The sequence below is a fragment of the Rhinatrema bivittatum genome, chromosome 4 (genome assembly GCF_901001135.1).
Source record: "Rhinatrema bivittatum chromosome 4, aRhiBiv1.1, whole genome shotgun sequence".
In the NCBI taxonomy this organism is placed as follows: Eukaryota; Metazoa; Chordata; class Amphibia; order Gymnophiona; family Rhinatrematidae; genus Rhinatrema; species Rhinatrema bivittatum.
This window is the reverse complement of record NC_042618.1, coordinates 341,620,766-341,644,528: the sequence shown is the minus strand read 5'-3', so window position 1 is coordinate 341,644,528 and position 23,763 is coordinate 341,620,766. Positions and strand designations below refer to the sequence as shown.

The following is a 23,763-nucleotide window of genomic DNA, read 5'->3' as shown; positions in this document are numbered from 1 at the left end:
ATCCCTGTAAAAGGGGGAGCAACACTGAAGGATGCGCAGGATAGGAGAATTGAGGCTATTCTTAAGCAGGCCTTGAGGCGGTGGCAATGAATTTGCAGATAGCCTCTTACTGCTCCCTGGTGGCTCTCTCTTGCGTGCTTCTCTCTTATGAAATCGATATGTCTGGTTTGAATTCCAGGGCAGTGATGGGAATGGCAGCTGCCTTTTTGGTGGTTGCTGGCCATGACCTGATTTGCACTTCTGCCAGAGGGGTGGCTTTGGTGATAGTGGCCAGAAGGCAGCTATGGCTAAGAAATTGGTTCACCGATACAATTTCAAAGTCTGATCTTACGAAATGGCCTGTAAAAGGATCACTCTTGTTTAGGAGTGAGTTGGAAAAAAAATGGCCAGTAAGTGGGGTGAGTCCCAGGTTCCTCTTGTTACCAGGGGATAAAAAGCAGGTGCCATGCTTGTTCAGCACGAGAGGTCATGCTAGGGGTTTCAAACATTTTTGACCCTACAGAGGAGTGGCTTCTCAGAGATCTCAACCTTTGGGTAGGTCTCAGTCCTTCGTCCCAGCAGCCCAGATGAGGCGCAGGCTCGAGTGGCGGTGCTCTACCCGACCCCCTCAATGAGGGGGTACCGACCCCACCCCTGGGAACAGAGATAAGGGGTCAACTGACTCTCCTTTTTATAGATGGTGGGGCGAAATCATGTTAGACCAGTGGGTTCTGGAGGTGATAAGAGACGGCTATGCTCTGGAGTTCCTCAGCGTTCTTCAGAATGTTTTCATAGTGTCTCTTTGCAGCTCTCTGCAGAAGAGAGAGTCAGTGGAGTGTACGTTGTCATGGCTCCTTAGCCTGCGGACCGTGATCACTGTGCTCATATCACAAGAAAATACGAGCCAATATTCCATTTATTTCATTCTACCCAGAAAGTAGGGTTCCTTTCGCCTTATTCTAAATCTCAAGGGAGTCAGCCATCATTTGTGAGTGACTCATTTCTACAGGGAAATCTTACGCTCGGTGATAATGGCAGTACAGTCGGGGGAGTTTCTCACATCTCTGGGTTTGTCAGAGGCGTATCTGCATTTTCCCATCCTTTCTCAACACTGCATTTTTGCTGTCTTAGGGTGACATTATCTGTTTCGAGCGCTACCCTTCGGTTTGGCTACCTTGCCCAGACCCTTCTCCAAGGTCATGGTGGTGGTAGTGGCAGTGTTGAGAAAGGATGGCATTCGGGTCCACCCGTACTTAGATGATTGGCTAATTCGGGCCAAGAACATGAAAGAGAGTCTTCAGGCCTTGTGCAAGGTGATCTCCTTGCTACAGGTACTAGATTGAATGGTGAACTTGTCCAAGAGCAATCTGCAGCCATCCCAGACACTGAAGTATCTTGGTTTTGGTTTGACATGAAGCAAGGCAGGGTATTCCTGCCGGAGATCTACATTCAAAAACTGATGGCCCAGGTATGGCGCATATGCATCCTCTTTAGTTCACATTGCTTGCATGTTGAAGTCCACAGTCTCAGGACTACTCGATACAGCTTCAGTTACCAGTGGAGATCAGCATCCAACTGCAGAGGTGGTTGTAAGCGGACCATTTAAGGAAGGGCATTCCCCTACGAACACTGACCTGGCTAGTACGACGGTTGAGAGGGCTCACTGTCAGGAGTTAGTTATTTATTTATTTATTTATTTATTTATTTAAGGTTTTTTTATACCGGCATTCATGAACTCGTTCACATCATGTCGGTTTACAGAAAACAGGGGTGCGGATAATACAACCAAAAAACATAAATAACGTGATGAAGAGAAGCAGTTACAATTAACAAGGGCTAATGAACTGGGAATGTAAGAAATAGAAAGAGATAGAGGAGAATAATTATATACAAAAGTTCAATATAAATATGGTGTCTCATATGTACAGTCTCTGAGTAGAGAGTTTGTTTATGGTGCATATTAGGTAGAGTTCGAGAAGGCTTGCCTGAAAAGCCATGTCTTGAGTCTTTTCCTAAAGGTTAGGAGACATGGTTCGTTTCTGAGTTCTGGAGGGATGGAGTTCCATAACTGTGGGCCTGCGGTGGAAAGGGCTCGGTCTCTTAAGGTGCTGTGATTAGTGGTTTTCGTGGGTGGAACAATGAGGCATCCTCTGTAGGCTTCCCTGGTCGGTCTTGTGGATTTGTGGAAGCGGGGAGGAATTTGTAGATCGATTGTGGTATGTTGGTGAATGATTTTGTATATCAAGGTGATGGATTTATAAATGACTCTGAAATGAATTGGTAACCAGTGGAGGTCTTGTAGCACTGGGGAGATATGGTCTCTTTTCTTAGTGTTTGTCAGTAGACGGGCTGCTGCGTTTTGGACCATTTGGAGCGGTTTTGTGTATGAGGAGGGGAGGCCAAGTAAAGTGGAGCAGCAGTAGTCCAATTTTGAGAAAATGAGGGCTTGGAGGATGGTTCTGAAGTCTTTGGCATGGAAGAGTGGTCTTATCCTTTTTAAAACTTGCAGTTTATAGAAACAGTCTTTGGTGGTTTTATTGATGTGGGCTTTGAAGTTTAGTTTATTGTCGATTAGCACACCTAGATCTCTTACATGAGTGGTTTGTAGGTTGTTTGGCAGAGAGGTTGTGAGATTGTTATCAGGAGTTATGAGTAATACTTCAGTTGAAGTATTACTCATAATAGAGTATTACTCATAATAGAGTATTAATAGAGTATTAATAGAGTAATAATAGAGTAATTAATAGAGTAATAATAGAGTAATAATAGAGTAATTAATAGAGCAATTAATAGAGTAATAATAGAGTAATTAATAGAGTAATAAATAGAGTAATAATAGAGTATTACTCATAATAGAGTATTACTCATTAGAGTTGACAGCACAGGGGCGCTGGAGTAGAGAGGAGTCCCTCTGGAGCATCAAGTGGCTGGAAGCCTGTGCCGTTCAGTTGGCCTGCTTGCGATTCATCAACCGCTTCCAGAGTCGAGCAGTCCAAATGTCAGACAATACAATGACAGTGGCTCACATCAATTGCCAGGGAGGAATTGAGCCAGCAAGTGTCACAGAACATAGTCCAACTCATGGAACGGGCAGATGTTCATATTCAGATCTCAGACTCACACATTGCAAGAAAAGACCATGTTTGAGCTGACTTTCTCAGTAGACAATCTGGATCCAGGATAATGGCAATTGTTAAATGAAGTGTTCCAGCTCATAGTGGGCCGCTGAGGAATCCCATTTCTAGACTTGCTGGCGACATCAGACAATGCGAAGGGTCCTCGCTTTTTCAGTCGCAGGAGAGATCTGAAGTCTTTGGGCATCGATGCCTTCATGCAGTGGCAGGAAATCAAGCTTCTATATGCCTTTTCCCCATGACCCGTGTTGGGCAGAATGATTGAGGATCAAGAGAGACACGGGGTTGGTGCTTCTGGTGGCGCCAGCTTGTCCCAGGAGGCAGTGGTATGCAGATTTGCAGAGGCTCCTGGTGAACTCTGATTACCTGTCCACAGGGATCTGCTATGGCATGGGCCTGTTCTTCACGAGGATCCAGCTTGATTTTGTCTTATGGTATGATCCTTGAGAAGGCTCGGTTGCTGAAACATGGATATCCCACTGTTGTGATTCCACCTTGCTTTGAGCAGAAAGTTCTCCACTTCCTTAGCTTATGATCTGGTTTGGCGAGCATTTTGAGGCTTGGTGTGAGACACAGAATGGTTCATCCTTGTTTAAGATCCCGCTTATTTTGGATTTTTTGCAGGATGGGTTGATTAAGGGCTTGGCACTTAATTCCTTGAAGGTACAGCTGGTGGCTTTTGCCTGTTTCCGAGGTCGGTGAATGGTGAAACCTTGTCAGCTCATCTGGATGTGGCCCAGTTTTTGAAAGGAGTGAAGCATCTTCTTTCCCTCTTGCGGTTGCTGGTGCCCTTGTGGAGTCTTAATCTGGTCTGGAATTTCTGGCTGGTCCCACCTTTCGACCACTGCATAGCCTCTCCTTGAGGTTACTTACTTGAGGATGGTGCTCTGGGTGTAGAGTTTCCGAGCTGCAGGCTCTGTCTTGCCAGGAACCGTTCCTGCGAATGTCTTTGGGAGTGGTCCAAGTGTGAACTGTTCTGCCTTTTTTGCCGAAGGTGGTCTCGGATTTTCACTTGAATCAATTGGTTTCCCTACCGATAATGGCCAGGGAGAGAGATGTGGATGAATATTTGTCTATTACGGTCCTTGGATGTCAAGCAGCATATCATGATTTATTTGGAAGTTCTAAACCTCTAGGAAGTTAGACCGGCTATTTATACTTCACGGTGGGGGTAAACAGGGTGAGCCGGCATCGCGGACTATAATAGCTCACTGGATTAAGGAGGTTATCACGGCCGTGTATGTGGATGCTGAGCAGCCATTGCCTACTCAGGTTAGGGCTCATTCCACTAGGGCTCAGGCAGTGTCATGGGTGAAGATTAGATTGTTGTCTCCTGTCGAGATTTACCGAGCTGCGACGTGATCCTCCTTAAACCTCTTTTCCTGGCATTGCCGTCTGGATGTGCAGACACTGGAGGATGCAGCCTTCATGCATGCAGTGTTGATCGGACCTCAGGCAGCCTCCCACACTGTTCGGGAGTAGCTTTGGTATATCCCACTGGTTATGGATCCATGTGTCTGAATGCTAAGAGAGAAGAAATTACTACTTACCTGATAATTTCCTTTTCTGTAATGAAGATAGGTTAATCCACCTTCCTGCCCTTGGCTTCCAGATGGTAGTGCTATTTTTCTCCTGAGTGGCTACATTTCCAGGGATTACTGGTCAGTGTCAAATTCAGTCCCTAGACTAGTGATATTACACTTCTTGTCTGAGCTCAATGTTTTCCTAGTAACTGAGAGCTTGAATAGTTGTCTCTTATTAGTTATGATCATGCATTGGTTAGTTGTCCACAGTTGTCTTTTGCAGAGAATACTGGTGGGCTGATGTCAGTGCTGGGTTATATATACCATGACGACGTTAGCTTTGCTCCACTTCCATCTGCTGGTAGAGGTGCATAACCCACTGGTTGTGGATTAACCTGTCTTCATTAAAGAAAAGGAAATTATCAGGAAAGTAATAATTTCTCCTTCTGCAGTCATCGGAATTGCTAATCAGTTGTATGAGAACACACTGTATACAAAGTAAGAAATGGGGCCAGTTTAATGGTTGTATGCATCTCACTGCTATATTAGGTCAGACCAAAGGTCCATCAAGCTCGGTATCCTGTTTCCAACAGTGGCCAAGCGAGGTCACAAGTACCTGGCAGGATCTCAAGGGGTAGATAGATTCCAAGCAGTGTACTTATGCAACTCTACCTTAATAAATGTTCTTAGACTTTTCCTCCAGGAACTTGTCCAAACATTTTTTAAACATAGCTACATTAATAGTTTTCACCACATCCTCTGGCAGCGAATTCCAGAGCTTAATTATGCATTGAGTAAAAAAATATTTTCTCTTATTAGTTTTAAATGTATTACCTAGTAACTTCATTGTGTGTCCCCTGGTCTTTGTACTTTTTGGAAGCATAAATAACTGATTAACATTTACTTGTTCCACTCCACTCATTATTTTATAGACTTCTATCATATCTCCTCTCAGCTGTCTCTTCTCCAAGCTGAAGAGTCTTAAACTCTAGCTTTTCTTCATAGGGGAATTTTTCCATCCCCTTTATCATTTTGGTCTCCCTTCTCTGTACCTTTTTCTAATTCTGCTATATTTTTTTTGAGATGTGGTGACCAGAACTGCACACAGTACTCAAGATGAGGTCACACCATGGAGTGATACAGAGGCATTATGATATTCTCTGTTTTAATCTCCATTCCTTTCCTAATGATCCCTAGCATTCTATTTGCTTTTTTGGCTTCTGCTGCTCACTGTGCAGAATATTTCAATGTATTTTCAACGATGACACCTAGACCCTTTTCCTGAGTGGTGACTCCTAATGTGGAACCTTTCATTATGAAGTTGTAATTTGGGTTACTCTTCCCTAAGTGCATCACTTTGCACTTGTCCACATTAAATTTTATTTGCCATTTGCATGCCCAGTCTGTTTAGCAGGCTTTCAGTGTTGAGCTGTGTTACAGTATTACATACTGAAGGGAAAGCATGTATCCGAGATCATTTTGCTCTTATCAGTCTTTCATAGGTTAGAATATCATAATTGGATGTTGACATGAGAGAAGCAGAAAATGAAGATTTTTCCCATCTTCACCCTTTCCTGTTGCTAGTTGTACTAAGGTTACTGGCACAGTCTTCTTCTTCTTTTTTTTTATAGTGATTACAGTGTGCTTAGCATAGGAGTAGCATAAAGATTCTAATCAAGAATGAATATTCAACTGTGCAGGGTGACTTTTCTTATCCAAAGGAGCAGAGCCTGGGAGGAGAGACTGGCACACTAGCTGCAGCCATGCAGCCTTAATGAAATGGATAGATACCGATTCAGCAGTTGTGAATTGCATTTAAACTGGGGATATTGTGTTCTCCTGATGCCTTGTGTCTGACATTCATCAGTTGTTGCATTGCTTTGGCATAGTCCCAGAGAGGAGGGTGCATCCTTTAGCTCTATGTGCGCAACTGTCAAATCTGCTTGATCTGTGGTTTATGGGCATGCAGCACACATTGTGTGACCTGAAGTGTGGTAAATGCAGGACCTTTGACGATTAACACTCTTGCTAATTTCTGTCCTCCACTCTACCTGCACGTCAGTTTTAGCATTGTTTTATTTGACTTAATTTTTAATGCCATAGAAACACTGAGGAATTGAATAAACTCCTGGAGTCTTTAGCCTATAGTACATTGAGATTTAGAGATGCAAGTCAAAATCCAACTATTCCCTTAATGCATTTGGTGATAGTGTTTTGAAATTGTTTGCATTTTACCAGGTTTTTTAGTGATTGCCATAATATATTTTTCATGCGCTAAGAGGCACTGACAAAGATAGAAATGGCTGGCTTTGTCCATACTCTTTTGCACTAACTTGTTCTAGTGGCTGTTTATGTAATCACCTCTTTCTATGGACATCTAAGACTATACGCGCTCTCTGGCACCAGCACTCCTCCATCTACCAGATCTGCAGCATGACTGGGAGTGCTTTGCTTCTTCACACTGCTGCTTTTCTCTCTCTCTCTCTGCAGCTGGCCTCATTTTCTCTGCAGCTCCCTTTCTTTTTGTAGCTCCCCGGCTCTCCCTGCTGCCCTCAGTGCCTCCCAAGATCTTTTCTCTGAAGTGCGCTTTTCCTCTCTTCTCGCCATTTGAAAGTTCTTCTTGAGGATTGTAGGTTGTGCAGGGGAAGTCACGCAGATGCTATTTAAACGGGCTGCAGACCTATGGATAACTCGCCAAAGCAAATGCAGTAAAGTAAGTTTGGTGGTGGTGGAGGTGTGTGTGTGTGTGTTTGTATTTGTGTTTTGGTTTTAGATTAAATCTATTTTAACTCTAAAAACATCTCTCTTTGCTCTTGACTCTTCTTAACCGAAGGAGGAGAGACTGGCACACCAGCTGCAGCCATGCAGCTTGTGATGGGAGACAGGCTGCCTCGGATGCCGAGGCTCCGTAGACCTTAATGAAACGGATAGGTGCAGATTCAGCAGTTTGTGAATTGCATTTAAACTGGGGATATTGCGTTCTCCTGATGCCTTGCATCTGACATTTATGAGTTGTTGCATTGCTCTGGCATTAGTCCCAGAGAGGAGGGTGCATCCTTTTAGCTCTGCGCGTTCCCTGTTCTGTGAGAACATTTTATCTCATGTAAGCCGGCAGACCAAGGCCGTCTTTTTTTTTTTCCACCGTTAAGCAAACTGGTGTAGCTAAAAGTGTTGCTAGATTTAGATACAATTCCGGGTTAGATAAAGATTTGTTATTGTTTAACAGATAAACAATAACACAGTATCCCCCAGGTAGGACTCACCTTCATATGAACTGAAAGTGGAAGATGGGTCCTGGCACCTGGTGGGGGGGGGGAGGTGGCTTTATCAGATGCTTGGGAAGTTGCTTTGCTTTCCTCTTGCCCCATCTTCAGGGTACATTTGCCAGCCTGCCAGTGGGGGAAAACCAGCCTTGGCTGGGATAGGCGTTCAAGTGATGCTGCAAATTAAGTGGGTCAGGGTCTTGGGGGCGGGGGGCGTCTATTGTCCATTCTCTTTGCTGGGAGGAAACCAGAGCTAAGAAGCTGTACCACCTGCTGTGAAACAGAGGGGAAAAGGTGCCATCTCTGCTAAAACGAAGCAGAGAGAGATGGGAATAACATCAAAGAGAAAGTGATTTAAAGAGTTTGCTTCCCTCTGCTGAGCAGCTGAAGAGCGAGCTGTCCCTCCTCTGCTTAGGATAACAGTAAGAAGGGAACAGGCTCTGGATTGCTGGGCTCCATGCAGTCGGCATGAGGCAGAACCCTTTGACATCGATAGCGATGCAGGTCCCTCTCTGTATGCTTTCTCCCCCCCCCCCCCCCGTTGTATTTTTTTTATTGATTTTGTTGAATTCTTTTATAAACTGGAATAGATATAATTGCTATGGCAATCAGATCCCGTGTAATAAGATCTTCTTTCCTTTCTAGTCTGTGACTACAGAGCCCAACTGCTCTGTCAAATTGCATTTTCTTATCCAGATTTAAGAGAGCGAATACAGTTGAAAGCAGCAGTAAGGAAAGTCAGCTTTTCCTGCTTCAATATTATTTCTTTTGTGCTGTGGGAGAGATGGGGTTGGGGAGGAGGACCATCCACAGACTAGCTTATAGTAGCCCTGCAGTGTCCAAATGTAGTATTATATAGGGGCAGTCTTGGATCCCAATGAGGAAGTGAAATTGAAATGCCACTGCAGGGCTGTTAGCTAGCAAAATTGCCTTCCTGACTAAGGTTAGGTTTTCAATTATATATAACATTTTTGTTTTAAACTGTTGTCCTGCTGCCTGAGTGAGCAAGCACTCTGTTTTGATTAAAGCTTGCTATTTTTTTTTGCTTTTGGCGTGGTTGGACACATTTTCAGAGGCAGCATGCGCAGCAGCCGAGCTTCTGCCCTGCTTTTGAGGGATGACTCTTTGGGTCAGGTTTAAGTTTTGTGCAAAGGTATATGACAAATGTGCAGGCAACCATGCTGGATGAGACCACAGGTCTATTGAGCCCAGCATCCTGTCCCAAAAAGGAGATCCAGTTTCTTGTTGCTCACTCCCAGGGATAAGTGTTAGGTTTCCTGGAGTCACCTGCTTATAATTGTATGTGGACTTTTCCTCCAGCTTTTTAAACCCAGCTATATTTGACCGCATCCTTTAGCAATAAGGTCTGTAGCTTCATTGCTCATTGAATGAAAAATACTTTCTCTGATTTTGTTTTAAATCTGCTATCTGTTAGCTTCAGGGGATGTCCTTTAGTCCTAGTAGAACTTGAAAAGGTAAATAACTGTTCCCTATTAACCTGTTCCACCCCACTCATGATTTTATAAACTCCTCTCAGTCCCCTTTTCTCCATGCTGAAGAGCCCTATCCTGCTCAGCCTTTCTGCATAAGAGAGCCAATATGTCCCCTTTACCATTCTTGTTGCCCTTTCCAGTTCTGATTTATCTGTTTTGAGACGGGGGCGACCAGAACTGCCCACAGTACTCAAGGTGCGGTTGTACAGTTCACTTGAATAATTTTGAAATGGTGGGAGGCCAATATTTAAAGCTATCCAGCTTCGTAAGTTAGCTGGCTAAAACTTATCTGGCATCCAGCTAAATTACACGGTATATTCAGCGGCATGGCAGTATCGCTGAGTATAACCAGATAAGCTTTTCCGCCTAACTTTAATACTTTATCTGGCTAAATTCAGACTTGCTGTGGCCATGGTTAACTTATCCAGTGAACTTAACCGGATAAGGCTGAATATCACTACTTATCCGGCTAACTTAGCCGGATAGATTGTGCCACCCAGTTACACCCACTGCTCGCCCAGCTAACTCTTTAGCTGGATAAGTGACTTATCTAGTTAAGTGGTATAGCTGGATATTCAGCAGCAGCCGGTTAGCCGGATCTCTTGCCCGACCATTTAATTTCCTGCAACTTTAGGAAGGGAAAAAATGAAAATCCTCATGCAACAAGCACTGTGGGACTTCTGCCCAAAAATGTTAAATGTAAGAACTGGACAAAGGATTATTTTTTATTTTATTTTATTTTTTTAAGTTAAGATTTAAAAACATGGTTTTTTAAGAAAGCCTTTCCAGACCTCAACTGATCCTTACCCGCCATTTACTATCAGACCTCTCCAACTCACTGTTAACAATCTCCATCACTACATTAATTCTACAGCATTGTAAATAATTTGCTCTCGGTTAAACTCCTTCTGCTACTTTCTCTTCTGCTCCCAGTTGTACACTTCCCTGTTTTATTGTAACTGCAATATTTCTAACCATGCACATGTTAAAGTGTTTTTTTTTTTGTATTTCTCTGTGTTTCTCACCCCTTGTTAAATGTAAACCGGCATGGTGTGATATCTGTCATGAATGCTGGTATAATAAAAACACTAAATAAATAAATACATATTTTAAATAAAACTCCAGTTGGAATGGGATAGTATCTGTGACATGCTGGGATGGAAAAGTTACTAGAAGTAAGTTTGCCTCACAAGACCCGCTTGTCTCCCAGTGCCCTGTGCATTGTCTTAGTTTATAAGGCATATGTTTGCCAGTGGGAACACGCCTGGTGAGTCTGTATTAGTATCTGTTACTCATCTGTGGACACCTGCCCTCTAGGATCTAAATTGAAATCACCAGCTCATTTCTCACATGAGAATCCTTTCAGTGACCACTGCTGTGCTGGATCTGTCTGTGTGATAGATTCAATATCTCTGTGCTTCTTGGCTCACCTAGCCATCCATTTCCCCCATCACACAACGTTTAAGGCTGGAGCAAGGACGAGGTTACATTTCTGTATCAAGCTTTACCCCGCCTTCCTCATCTCCAAATTCATTTCCTTTCGAAAATAGTAATTTTCAGTGCTTTTCTCCCCAGTGTCTTTTGTTTAATTGCTAGTGTGATTGGACACCACTATAACCTCATGATAATGGACTGTAATCTTTGTTTTCTGTTTATCTGAATCTTGATAACTCTGCTGCCAGGATCTTGGAACAGATTTAGGCAGGACAGAAGGAAGAAGCTGTCTGAGTCAGGGCAGCAGGGCACAGGCTGCTGGAGCAGGTTAGACGCAAGTCTTTGAGGCAGGACAGAGACAATTCAAGGCACAGGATAGCAGAGCGGGGACCATTTGGCGCAGGACACTGGCATTAACTCCTGTGAGTCTTCAAGGTGCTTTACGAGCATTTAAACATTGCACAAAGCTATCGGATCAAAACGTAAGTGCTTTTATTTCTCTGCTGTCAGGGTGGTGGGATGGAAGAAGAATTATTATATTCAGCAGGGCATTATTTTCCCTTTGCCAGTTTCCAGGGGTTGCTCATCTCTGTGCTCTAGGTAGGTTTTCTCCAACTTGTGAATGTGTGGAAAAAGCAGGATTTGTTTTTGTGATAAGGCGTGCTTGGCATCCTTTCCTTGCACTGAAACATTGGACATCACTATGATGGATCTTTAACCTTCTGCCATTCCTTCAAAGTAAAAAAAAAACCCAAAATAAAACATTAAAACACAGATTGACGTGAAATGAACTGCCAGAGTAGCATAAAAGGTGATTGTTAGTTTATATTTTGACTGTTAAGCCCCAGTTTGCTGTCTTGTAGTAATCATTTATCATTGATATATGCATTTCCTGGAGGAGAGAAAAGACAGGGTAGAAATGATGCAGACATTTAAATATCTGAAAGGTATTATTGATGCACAGGAATCAAACTTTTTCCAGTGGAAAGTAAACTGTAGAACTAGGGGCCGTGATGTAAAACTCTTAAGAAGTAGACTCAGAAACAGTGTCAGAAATATTTCTTCACAGAAAGGGTGGTGGAAGCAAGGAATGCCCCGCAAGAAGAGGTAGTGAAGATGAGAACCGAAATGGAATTAAAGGGGCGTGAGATAAACACAAAGGATCCCCTTGTGGTTAAAGGATGGAAATTCAGATAAAGGATAACTGGGATAATCTGCACAGAGTGTCAGTCGCCACCCTTCCTAGATTGGGGTAACCCGCACAGAGTGCCAGTTAGTACCCTAACAAAAAAGAAAATACTTGCTGGGTAAAGTAGATGGGACCACTTGGGTTTTCAGCTGAAATTTACTATGATTTAGCAAGCATGTATGCTAACAATCCTCAGTGCAATGTTCATGGAATTATATGTTGACATACAGGACTGAATTGGCTATGATACATGGGGTGATGTCATCCGACAGTGCTGAATGGACCCATCTCTCTAGCTCAGTTGCACTTTACTACTGAGCATGCGCTGCCTCATGAGCCTTTCTCTCTCTCTTTGTCTGTGCTACTTCACTATTACCCATCTCTTTTAAAAAGGTTTTGGTTTTGGGGGCCTTGGTTTTCATCGCTGGCTAGATCGCCCCCTCAAACAGCATGTTTAGTGCTGCAAAAAAAAAAGAATGAAAAGAAGAAATAAATAATAGCTTTTATTTTCTGTTTGCATAGGTCTTGGATCCATCACTGCTGAGATGCTCTCCTGCTTCAGATAAACTTGAGTTGAGCAGAGGCTCCTTGAACAGTGCTTCCCCTCTCTGTGGTGTTGGATTCCGGATCTGCCATAGTCTTGGGATGCCAGAGCAGATTTCTCTGTTGGGGGAGCTTGGGGCATCTGGCACTGATGATGTAGGGAGCACACAGTGTTCTGTGCACCATCGGTACACTTAGAGAAAAAGCCGCGGGCCATTGGTGCAAAATTCATGATCTCCCTGTTGTGTCCGTTGGTGCCCAACGCCCTCTCTCCGCCCTCCTTACCTCTCTGGCGCTTCCCTCTCCATCCGCGGGAAGACTGGCTACCACGGCGTTCTCCTGCCACTTGTCCTCGGGCGTTCCCGGACCGGCTCGACGCTGCAATCGCCATGTTTCCTGGAAGCCTAGGGGCGCGCGTGTGGCACGGCCCCGATTGAAGTACCGGCATTGGCGCGAACCTCGGGGGCGTCCCTCGAAGATGACGTCACTCGCGACGGATATTTAAGGTCTTGGAATTTGCTAACACACGGAGTTAGCAAGGACAAGGACACGGACACGGATTGACAACGGACTCGCTTTGTCTGTCTAAGCTACTCTGCCTCCTTGGACGTACCAGAGGTACCCGCTCCTCGGGGGCCTCGCTCTCTCCTTGTTTTATCAGGTGACAGTCTGAAACCGGTACTCGCTTCTCGAGGGCCCTCATCCCAGACTTTCTTCGTATACTCTTCTGCCTGGAAGTCTTCACTACCAACTATCTCAGCTACATCAGTGAGTTACCATCGTTCTCTCTGAGCTTTCCCTGGAACCAGGTACTCGCTCCTCGAGGGCCTATACTTTCCAGCTCCTGGGCTTCATTGGGACATTGTGTGAGTGTTACATCTGCATACCCTGCCTACTCACTATATCTCAGTCTCTCTTCAGCTCAGCCTCCAGGGATCGCTGTTCCAGTATCTGAGGGACTACAGCCCAGCTGGGCTTGCCAGCTCACTACTGCCATCTCTGATAGTTCAGTATACTGTCTAATAAAGAACTAGTGTGTGTTTGTCTTCTAACTCTGAGCCTGACTGGTGGTCCCTCTCGGGATCATTCCCCGGGGCGTGGTTATCTGCCACTGGTCCAAGGATCCACCCTCAACTCTCATATATAACTACTATCTGATTGCTCCTCACATCAGGCATCAGATCAATAACAGATTGCTAACTCCTAGCATCAGATTCCTAACACTCCCAATCCAGAGATCTCTCTCTCTACATCTGGAAATGCTAGAGCCTATTTACTCCACAGTGTTTTTGGCAAACACACGTCATCCAACTGGGAGTTCCTGTATGGGATCCAGTGCAGGCATCCCAAGATAATGACCTGATTTTAATCTCAGAAAGACATGCAGGTGTGTTGCAGCAGGAGTGTCTAGCGCCATTGATGCAGAAGCTGTCATCGCCTTTGTGTCAGTAACAGAATTTTTTTTTCCAGTTAAACTGCTTGGAGCTGTGAGCCATTTCATTTTGCTCAGAGAGCATAAACTCATCTCATGTAAGAAACGAGACTTTTGACAATCAAGTGGTAGTCTACATAAACAAGTAAGGGGGCATTGGATCCATGACCCTCTGCTGGGAATCTCAGAATATACGTGGTCTTGGATGCAAGGCCACCCTTCAGGGAATAGACCTTCCTGGAGCCTCTGACTCATTAGCAGATTGCTTCCACACGGTCTTTCAACCTAACAGACAGCCCAGCCTTTGCGGCTGTGAACCTCAGATTTGTTGTGCTGGAAAGCAACAGGGTAGATGAAACGTTTTGGCCCATTCTATAGAGCAATCCAGGTCTGCTCCAATTGCTTCCCAGTTAAAGTGGGAGGCAGACCTGCTGTATGCATGTCCACAACTGTGGTTAGGGGCCAGAAAAGGTTCAAAAGTACCCTAGGATTGGGCAAGGCTTTTATTCATCATCCCAGCATTGACCCGTGTGGTTTCTTCCAGCTTCTGACTGGGGAGTCGAGCTCTTGCTGCTAATGCAAGAGCAGTATCATCTCTCGAACTTTCCCTCACTCAGCCTGATGACAAGGATGTTGAACACTGGGTAATCTCCCTTTTTTCACTGTGCCGAGGTTGAGGGCATCATCTTTTCGACTAAGCTGCCTTATAATTGAGGGTTGCATGGGCTTAAAGGGATAATATTTTCATTTGGGTGCCAGGCGGACTCTCTGGTTTCCTTCACCTGTTCTCCCAAGGATCTGCATCAGTACTTATTCTTTCTCTCTTTGTCGGGTTGCAACACTTCATCAGTGTGGGTACACCTTAGTGCCACTGCCAGGAACCTCTTCTTTTCATTCTTAGATGTCACAACCCTCCATTAATTTTGATACGTAAAGCCTCCAGTTTTGAAAGCCTCGTGTGTCATGGGATCTCAATGTCGGACTCCTGCATTTGGCCTTCTGGCAGTCTCTTTCCTGGAAGGTGGTGCTCCTAGTCACTAACTCTTTGGTTAGAAGGGTCAGCCACTGTGTTCTCTTTTTCACAATATAGTGGTGCATCATACCTATCCTGAATGTTTCTTACGGTGATCGGTATTTTTCATCGGAATCAAATCACATGCATAGAGAAGAGAATACCCTTCATTCAAACAGTTATAAGAGGCCTGTGGCCTATTGCTTGAGAGAAACTCAGCTGCATCAGCTGGCTTCTCAGTTGTTTATATCCTATTATCCCAATGATCTGGGAGTAGCAATTGCCAACTGTTCCTTGTCCAGCTGGCAAATGGACTATATCGCGCACTGCTGTGTGCTCGCTGGCCTTCCAATTTCAGACTGTCAAGGCTCATCAAGTTGGAACCATGCCTCACATCCCAGTATGGTAAACTTGGACAGGTGGTTTTACGCAGCCTGTTCATCCACTCTCCATGGGGGAGCTGGGTTGCTTTACTCAGTATATGCTCTGCTATGCAGCCCTCAACTTAGGACTCTCTATGTGTCATGGCTAATTCTACCCTGCCTGTCGACAGAGAAAGCAAGTTTGCTCACTGTAAAACAGGGTTCTCCTTACACAACAAGTAAATTAGCCATGTTCAATACTTGCCCATCTCCCTGGAGATTTGACTGACTCCCTGAAGCTAAGCTCTACAGTCAACTGAGAGAATTGTGAGGCAGTGAGCGCACGGGAACTCCTGTGCTTGCTTGGTAGTAAAGGTCTACTGGGCTAGAGGGATGGGACCATTCGGCACCAGATGACATCACCTCACATGTCATGGCTAATTAATCCTGCTGTCTTATGGAAAATCCCATTTACAGTAAGCAAACATGCTGTAAAGGCATACATTAAAGTAGAAAGGCAAATGTGTGCTGCAAGGGTGAAGCGGTCTGATAAATTCCAGTAGCGTCCAAGTATTGTAACAGTGTCATTTTTTTATTTTTTTAGGAGTAAGCAAATTTAGATCCAAATCACATTAGGTGCGCAAACATCAACAATGAAGATTAAAGTGCAGCTCTGTCCCCAACACAGGACCGTGTTTCGCCAAAGTTGCATCGGGAGGAACAATTGAGCAATTATCTAAAGAAAGGGTCAAAACATGATGAGTAACAGCAGAGGTAAACTTTAAAACAGATTACATACCCTGATTAAACATACCTACAGTATAACTGGTTACAGAAATATGAATTCCGTAGATAAAATAAAACATATTGTTAATTAGTTATAACCAAGGTACTTTTTATAAGAAGTAAAAGTAAACCGGAACAGGGTAACAGCAGAAGTGAAATGTAAAACAGGCTGCATGCCCTACCTATCCATTAAAATAAAGCCTTATATATTACATAATATATTAGTTCAAAATAATTAAAATAACAAATCAATAAAAATCTACAGAATAAATCACATACAGCATTAATTAAAACAATTTGTATAACACACTGGGCTTTAGTCCAAAATATTGATTGGTGCAGGGGTCTAGTATACTGAATAACCCCCTGTATGGACATGTTGTCGAGTCAGAAGTAGAAGCAAGAGCATATGATTAAACAGAGATTATAAAACTTTGTTTTAAAGAATCTGTAAAGTCCACCTAGACAAAATGGTCAGACAGATGATGAAATGCTAAGAGAAATCAGGGAAGCTAACCAATTTGGAAGTGCAGTAATAATGGGAGATTTCAATTACCAATAAATCTATAACAAAGGGAGTCAATATAGTAACCCAATCGGTAAAACTGTAGACAACAAGGGCAATCGAATAAGATTTAAATTATAGCCTAAGTGACGGCGTCATCAAGCCAGATGTTGTGATTTTAACCCAAAACCCAGCCGGTCTTCTAATCATTCACCATCACTGTAAAAATTAATTTTATTAATTGAAAAAATAATTTTTTTGAATTTTTAGTTTTAGCATAAGGTTAAAAAGTCAGTCAAAAAGACTTTCAAAAACAGTCTTTGATAGACATTCAACTCCGTTGACAATGTGAAGAAGAATTAATAAGCAATCTCTCAATGCCAGGTATAAACACAGCCCAACACGGCCGGTGTTTCGCAGGAAAAGCTTCCTCAGGGGTGATGAAGAAGAACTTCTGAGACTTCGTGTCCATCTTGAACTGGCAAATACTCCTATGTTGATATTGTTCAGATGCCCCTGAGGAAGCTTTTCCTGCCAAACACTGGCCGTGTTGGGCTGTGTTTATACCTTGCATTGAGAGATTGCTTATTAATTCTTCTTCACATTGTCAACGGAGTTGAATGTCTATCAAAGACTGTTTTTGAAAGTCTTTTTGACTGACTTTTTAACCTTATGCTAAAACTAAAAATTCAAAAAAATTATTTTTTCAATTAATAAAATTAATTTTTACAGTGATGGTGAATGATTAGAAGACCGGTTGGGTTTTGGGTTAAAATCACAACGTCTGGCTTGATGACACCGTCACTTAGGCTATAATTTAAATCTTATTCAGTTGCTCTTGTTGTCTACAGATTTCAATTACCCCAATATAGTCTGAGAAAATGTAACATCAGAACATGCTAGAGACATAATGTTCCTGGATGGAATAAACAACTGCTTCATGGAGCAGTTGGTTCAGGAACCAACGAGAGAGGGAGCTATTTTAGATATAATTCTTAGTGGCATGCAGGATTTGGTGAGAGAGGTAACTGTGGGATAGGAGCCAATGTCCTTTCATGGATTACAAACTGGTTAAAAGATAGGAAACAGAGTAGAATTAAATGGTCAATTTTCTCAATGGAGAAGGATAAACAGTGGAGTGCCTCAGGAATCTGTACTTGGACTGGTGCTTTTCAATATATTTATAAATGATCAGGAAAGGAATATGACTAGTGAGGTTATCAAATTTGCAGATGATACAAAATTATTCAGAGTAGTTAAATCTCAAGCAGATTGTGATAAATTGCAGGAGGACCTTGCGAGACTGGAAGACTGGGCATCCAAATGGCAAATGAAATTTAATGTGGACAAGTGCAAGGTGTTGCATATAGGGAAAAATAACCCATGCTGTAGTTACACGATTTTAGATTTCCTATTAGCTGTTACCACCCAGGAAAAAGATCTAGGCATCATAATGGAAAATACATTGACATCGTAGGCTCAGTGTGCTGCAACAGTCAAAAAAAGGAAACAGAATGTTAGGAATTATTAGGAAGGGAATGGTTAATGAAACGGAAAATGTCATAATGCCTCTGTATTGCTCCATGGTGAGACTGCACCTTGAGTACTATGTACAATTCTGTTCATTGCATCTCAAAAAAGATATAGTTGCACTGGAGAAAGGTACAGAGAAGGGCGACCAAAATGATAAAGGGGATGGAACAGCTTCCCTATGAGGAAAGGCTAAAGAGGTAAGGACTGTTCAGCTTGGAGGAGAGACAGCTGAGGGGAGATATGATAGAGGTCTTTAAAATGATGAGAGGTCTAGATTGGGTAGATGTGAATCGGTTATTTACTCTTTCGGATAATAGAAGGACTAGGGTGCACTTCATGAAGTTAGCAAGTAGCACATTTAAAACTAATCTGGGAAAATGCTTTTTCACTCAATGCACAGTTAAGCTCTGGAATTTGTTGCCAGAGGATGTGGTTAGTGCAGTTAGTGTAGCTGGGTTTAAAAAAGGTTTGGATAAGTTCTTGGAGGAAAAGTCCATTAACTGCTATTAATCAAGTTGACTTAGGGACGGATTTTAAAATCCCTGCGCGCGTAAATCCTTCCGGATTTACGCGCGCAGGGCCCTCGTGCGCCGGCGTGCCTATTTTGCATAGGCCGCCGGCGCTCGCAAGTCCCGGGGCTTCCTGTCGGGGGCATGGTGGGGGCGTGGCAGGATGACGCGGCATTTGGGGGCGGTGACGTGGGTGTGGTTTCGGCCCGGGGGCGTGGCCGTGGCCTCTGGAACAGCCCCCGGGACCAGACCACGGAGCGGGCGTAACTTTGCCGACAAAGGTAAAGGGGGGGTTAGATAGGGCTGGGGGGGTTAGATAGGGCTGGGGAGGTGGGTTAGGTAGGGGAAGGGAGGGGAAGGTGGGGGGAGGGCGAAGGAAAGTTCCCTCCGAGGCCGCTCCGAAATCGGAGCGGCCTTGGAGGGAACAGGCAGCGCGCGCTGGGCTCGGTGCGCGCAGGTTGCACAAATGTGCACCCCCTTGCGCGCGCTGACCCTGGATTTTATAAGATACGCGCGGCTACGCGCATATCTTAGAAAATCCAGCGTACTTTTGTTCGCGCCTGCTGCGCGAACAAAAGTACGCGCTCGCGTATCTTTTGAAGATCTACCTCTTAGGGAATAGCCTCTGCTATTACTGGCATCAATAGCATGGAATCTACTTAGTATTTGGGTACTTGCCAGGTACTTGTAGCCTGGTTTGGCCACTATTGGAAACAGGATGCTGGGCTTGATGGATCCTTGATCTGACTCAGTATGGCAATTTCTTATGTTCTCTTTTTTTTTTTTTTCCATGCATTTACAGACATCAAGAAGAATTCTTGTTACAGAAAAAGGAGGTAGTACAAAGCAATTACATTCCAAGAATCTATTTCCTTCATTAACAACAAAATATATACCTCCTTACGTTTAGAAAGAAATAAGGAGGGAACAAGGGAAAATAGAAAATACCAAAGAAAATTTAAGAAGAAAAAACTGAGAGATATAGCCAGTTATAATTTTCACAAACAACCATAAATTCACTTAAGTGTGTGAGTCTAAAAAGGTACGGAGCTGAGATGGCTTGAAAAATATGTAATTCATGAAAATAGAAAATTTTAAAAAAAAAATGTAATTCACATTTTGTATTTCAAAAAGCATTTACAAGGGTAGTGAAGTAAAAAATGGCCTTCCTTGGAAACCACCACAGTACGCATAGCAAGAAACTTTTTACGACGTGATGGGTATTTCTGGTAAGATCTGGATAGATCCCTATCTTTTGACCGTAGAACAAAGATGAGCGATTAAAGAAATTATTTCCATCAGAGTAAAAGGCAAAATTCACCAGAAGAGAACCTCTTTGCTTTACTTCAAAAAACTGTGATGTTTCCAAAATAGTTGTACTATCTAATGTATGATCTTGAGCTTGAACACCTTCTGTATCTTCAACAGGTGATGGTAAGTAAAAAGCCTTCATTATTATTGGCATAGCCTCTTTAGGAACCTTCAAGACTTGAGAGATATAGTTCTTAAAAAGTTCAGGAGGTGAAATCATCCTTATAATAGGAAAGTTCAACACCCTTAAATTCAAACTTCTGAGGAAGTTTTCTAAATTCTCCAACTTTTTTGCATGTACTTGCTCTGATTGAACCAAAGTAGTTTGGACTTTCTCAACCATGCATATCCGAGATTCAAATGTATCCAACTTAGTTGCAATTTTAGATATGGAAGCTGTGTTTATTCGTGTTTGATTATTTGTGTCCAGGATAACTTTTGTTAATGAAATAATAGAAACCTCTAGAGTAACCAGTGGAGTGTCCCAAACTGATTCCAAAGTAATCTCGGGTGGTTTGAAGAAGGGAGATTTAATAGGAATAATATTTGCCAGATCACTTCCACCACCAGAAGACTCTCCACTTACAACATCTAGAGAGGGCGGCTTAGGGGTTGAGACGGCCAGACCAGGTTCCAAATAACCGACGGAAGATCTTACGCACAAACAGCCTTAAGCCGTGCCTCTTCAGTATCATCAATAGAGATTCCACTCCCATCTGGGGCATCCAACTCAATATTCAGATCCCACCAAATTACCTTTTTGGGGGTCGATGAGCCTTCAGGTGTTAACAGGAGGACTTGGGAGGGAGGCACTGGTGTATTCGGTGCACCGGGGGTTAAAGAGGTGGCTTCGGCCAGTGGAGACTGAGTTTGCTCTCCGCCTAGCTCCGCAGCAGCTTGCACGTCTCTTAGTATCCCTGGCGTTCCAGCAAAAAAAAAGTCTCAATCCGCGGTTGATTGTTCTCCAGTGAGGGGGAGCTAGCTATACTCTCCCTCAACGGCCTTCCATTTCGTATGAGGCATGTCGAATAGAAGAAAAAAATCGTCAATCAGGAAACTGGAGAGAGACGTCTTGCTGGGGCTCTCAGGAAGCAGCCATCTTGTCCCCCTGCAATTTCTTATGTTCTTAAGTCAGTTTTGAAAGTATGCTTCTTTTTTTTGGCTTGGCTTTAGCAGTTTCGTTCTGTTATTTTTTGGCATCTGTCTTTTTTTGAAACTGGCCTCTTTTGGGCTTTAGTGCCTTGAGCCTTCGTTCACAACTACCTAGCTTTTTTCCCTCTGATTTTTATATCCCCTGCTTAATGAAGCCCAGCCAGTGCAGCAAAAGCCCTCAACCAAGAATCTCAAACTGTAACTCCTTCTGGAACCCAATTACTATGGATTATATAGTCTGACTGCCAGGTCTGCCTTTTAGTAATGGCCAAGACTCCCTCTCCCCAGGGGCTATGAATGCTGCCTCTGCAGCATCTCCAGCTCCAGCTGGCCAAGTTGTGTGCCTTAAAATGAGATTAGAATTGGGGTCATAGTAGGAGCATCTTGTATGCCAGCTGGGAAGTTATTCTAGTCACATGGTGCAAGGATAGAGAAAACCTCGAGACTGTGATATAGCCTGTCTTGTGTGAGGAGTGCAGAGGAGAATGCATGGCTAGATGCGGAAGCTGCAAAATATACATGCCGTTGAATAATATTGAGAAAGAGAACTGTTGATGTTTTTAAAGTAAAAATTAGCAGTTTGAAAGCACAGTGATAGCTAACAGCCAGGGAAAGGAGGTGAGAAGAGGCATGAGAGAAGCATGGTTGGTGGTTTAGCAATCTGGCAGCCATGTTCTGGAAGAGCTATGACAGTCCTCAGCCAGAAACTTTATCCATGCACTAAATGTCACTGTTACGATGGCTGCTACTGCTTCCTAAGACCATGATTGCTGCCTCTGCAGTATCTCCAGCTTCGACTGGCTTGAGAAATAGTTGCTGGGCTGTAGAATCAAACCTAGGTTTCCTACATAGCAGTGCCTACTGTACTACTCAGCTGGCCTGTAAATTTGTTAGTGGTATCAGAAAAGATAAATATTATAGAATCATTAGGGAGGAAGCTATTATGGGTTAGAAGTATTAGAAGAAGCAGGAAAAAAAAGAGGTCAACAGTCTTAGCAGTTGTGTTGTGATGCTGTGTTCTGTATGGTGTATAGTGAGGTGAAAGGGGGATGGTTGGTTTATCCTTTTATTTCAGGGATTTTCTGCATTGGTGAGTTTGTAGTTCAGCGTGTTCTAGGTTGTAAAGCTTTAGGGGACACTGTATTAATGCCTACCACTGCACCTTTGTGAATCTACATTATTAACCTCTGTGTGTAGGTGTTTCTCTCCTCTGAATACTATGGCTGGATGGATTAACTAAAATTGCTCACATGTTGGGTCCTGAAGGTTGTTTTCCTTTTATCTATCTATCTATCTATCTATCTCTATCTATCTATCTATCTATTTATTTATTTATTTAACAGTTCTCATTACCTGCAATTCTAACAATGTTCATTTATTGTGGAAAACAAACATGCATACACAATGATAGAATCATAAAACCACATACATCCAAAACATAAATTTAAAAAATTAAATTAAAACTTGTCTGAAAAGAACCGCTTTTGTCCATTTACGGAAGTGCATATAGTCAGACTGTCTGACTTCATGTGCCTACACAATGGGAGGAAGCACTCCTGCCTCTTCTTTTAAGTGAGCCCCCCGAATCATTTGCCTGTTTAAATGTCAAAGTAAATTAATCTGATTTTTACCATTGCCCCAATAATTATCTTAATGCCCCTCTTCCTAGTGCCCAGATAACACCCTTCTTCTTCCTATACCAGAAGAGTACAGATTGCAGCCATTCTTGCTGTGGGTCTGTATTGCTGTTTTGGGGTCACATTATCCTGTTCGCCTACTCCTGTGTATGTTTGTGGGGGATCGTTCTGTTTAACTTATACCTCCATTATTGCCTCTTGATGCCTCAGTAGAAGCATGTCTCCTCTAATGGAGGATTTTCCTTTTAGAGACTGGATTCATCATTTGTGCTGCATTGTGAGTCAGGCTGTATATTTATTCATTTAGATTTCTTAGTCACCTTTTCAACAGGTGCCTAAGGTAAAATGATAATAGTAAAGCCTTCTTCCTCTCTCTCCTAAAGTACAGTGAGAGATGCATAGACCTATACCCCATGCTGAATCTGCCACAGTGGCCATCACTGTTGTATGGCGGATATTGGGGTTTTCTGAGGATATAATCCTGGAGGAGGGCAGGAGAGCCAGGGAAGCATTGATGGATGGTTTTCTTCCTGCAGGATGAGATGGCCATATGTTTGGGCCTCTCCACCCGGCAGGCCCTCGTCATCCTGCAGGACCAGTTGACTGCAGTGCTGGAGGCGCATCAGAAAGAGAGAAAGAAGATGACCTCATGGAAGGTAATTAACGGAGCTGAGCAGCATTAACAAGTCTGTATCAATGTTGGCGAATGGTCACAGTCACCCTTTAACTTCTCTGATTTTAGGACTTGTGGAGTAGGAGGAGCTTCCTGTACCATGGCAATCGCTCTTCCTGTTTCCATTGGCCAGGGGCAGCGTTGATGATGATGGCAGTGCTGTTTCTCCTGTGTTGCTATGGAAACCAGCCGGATGGGAGGTGAGCACATGACCAGGGGGAATTTTTACCCTGTGGAGCTAGGATCTTCCATCCTCTGGTCTTTCTTCTCTCAGTCTTCTCTCTTTGATCTCT

At 43.4% G+C, this 23,763-nt stretch overlaps 1 protein-coding gene across 15 annotated transcripts in view; it reads left to right on the top strand.

Moving 5' to 3' along the window:
* Window positions 1-23,763, top strand: part of TMEM94 (transmembrane protein 94) — a 272,670-nt gene that overhangs the window by 122,565 nt on the left and 126,342 nt on the right. For 14 of the 15 annotated variants that reach the window (XR_003856541.1, XM_029600531.1, XM_029600535.1 and 11 more), the window contains 2 exons: window positions 23,334-23,453; window positions 23,540-23,670. Coding sequence is in view for 14 of the 15 variants with exons in the window: in XM_029600531.1 (XP_029456391.1) it covers window positions 23,334-23,453; window positions 23,540-23,670 (251 nt within the window). In the remaining variant the exon portion in view is untranslated. Of the gene's footprint in view, window positions 1-7,245; window positions 7,350-23,333; window positions 23,454-23,539; window positions 23,671-23,763 lie in introns of those variants that run through there. The other variant, XM_029600532.1, reaches the window with a different exon arrangement.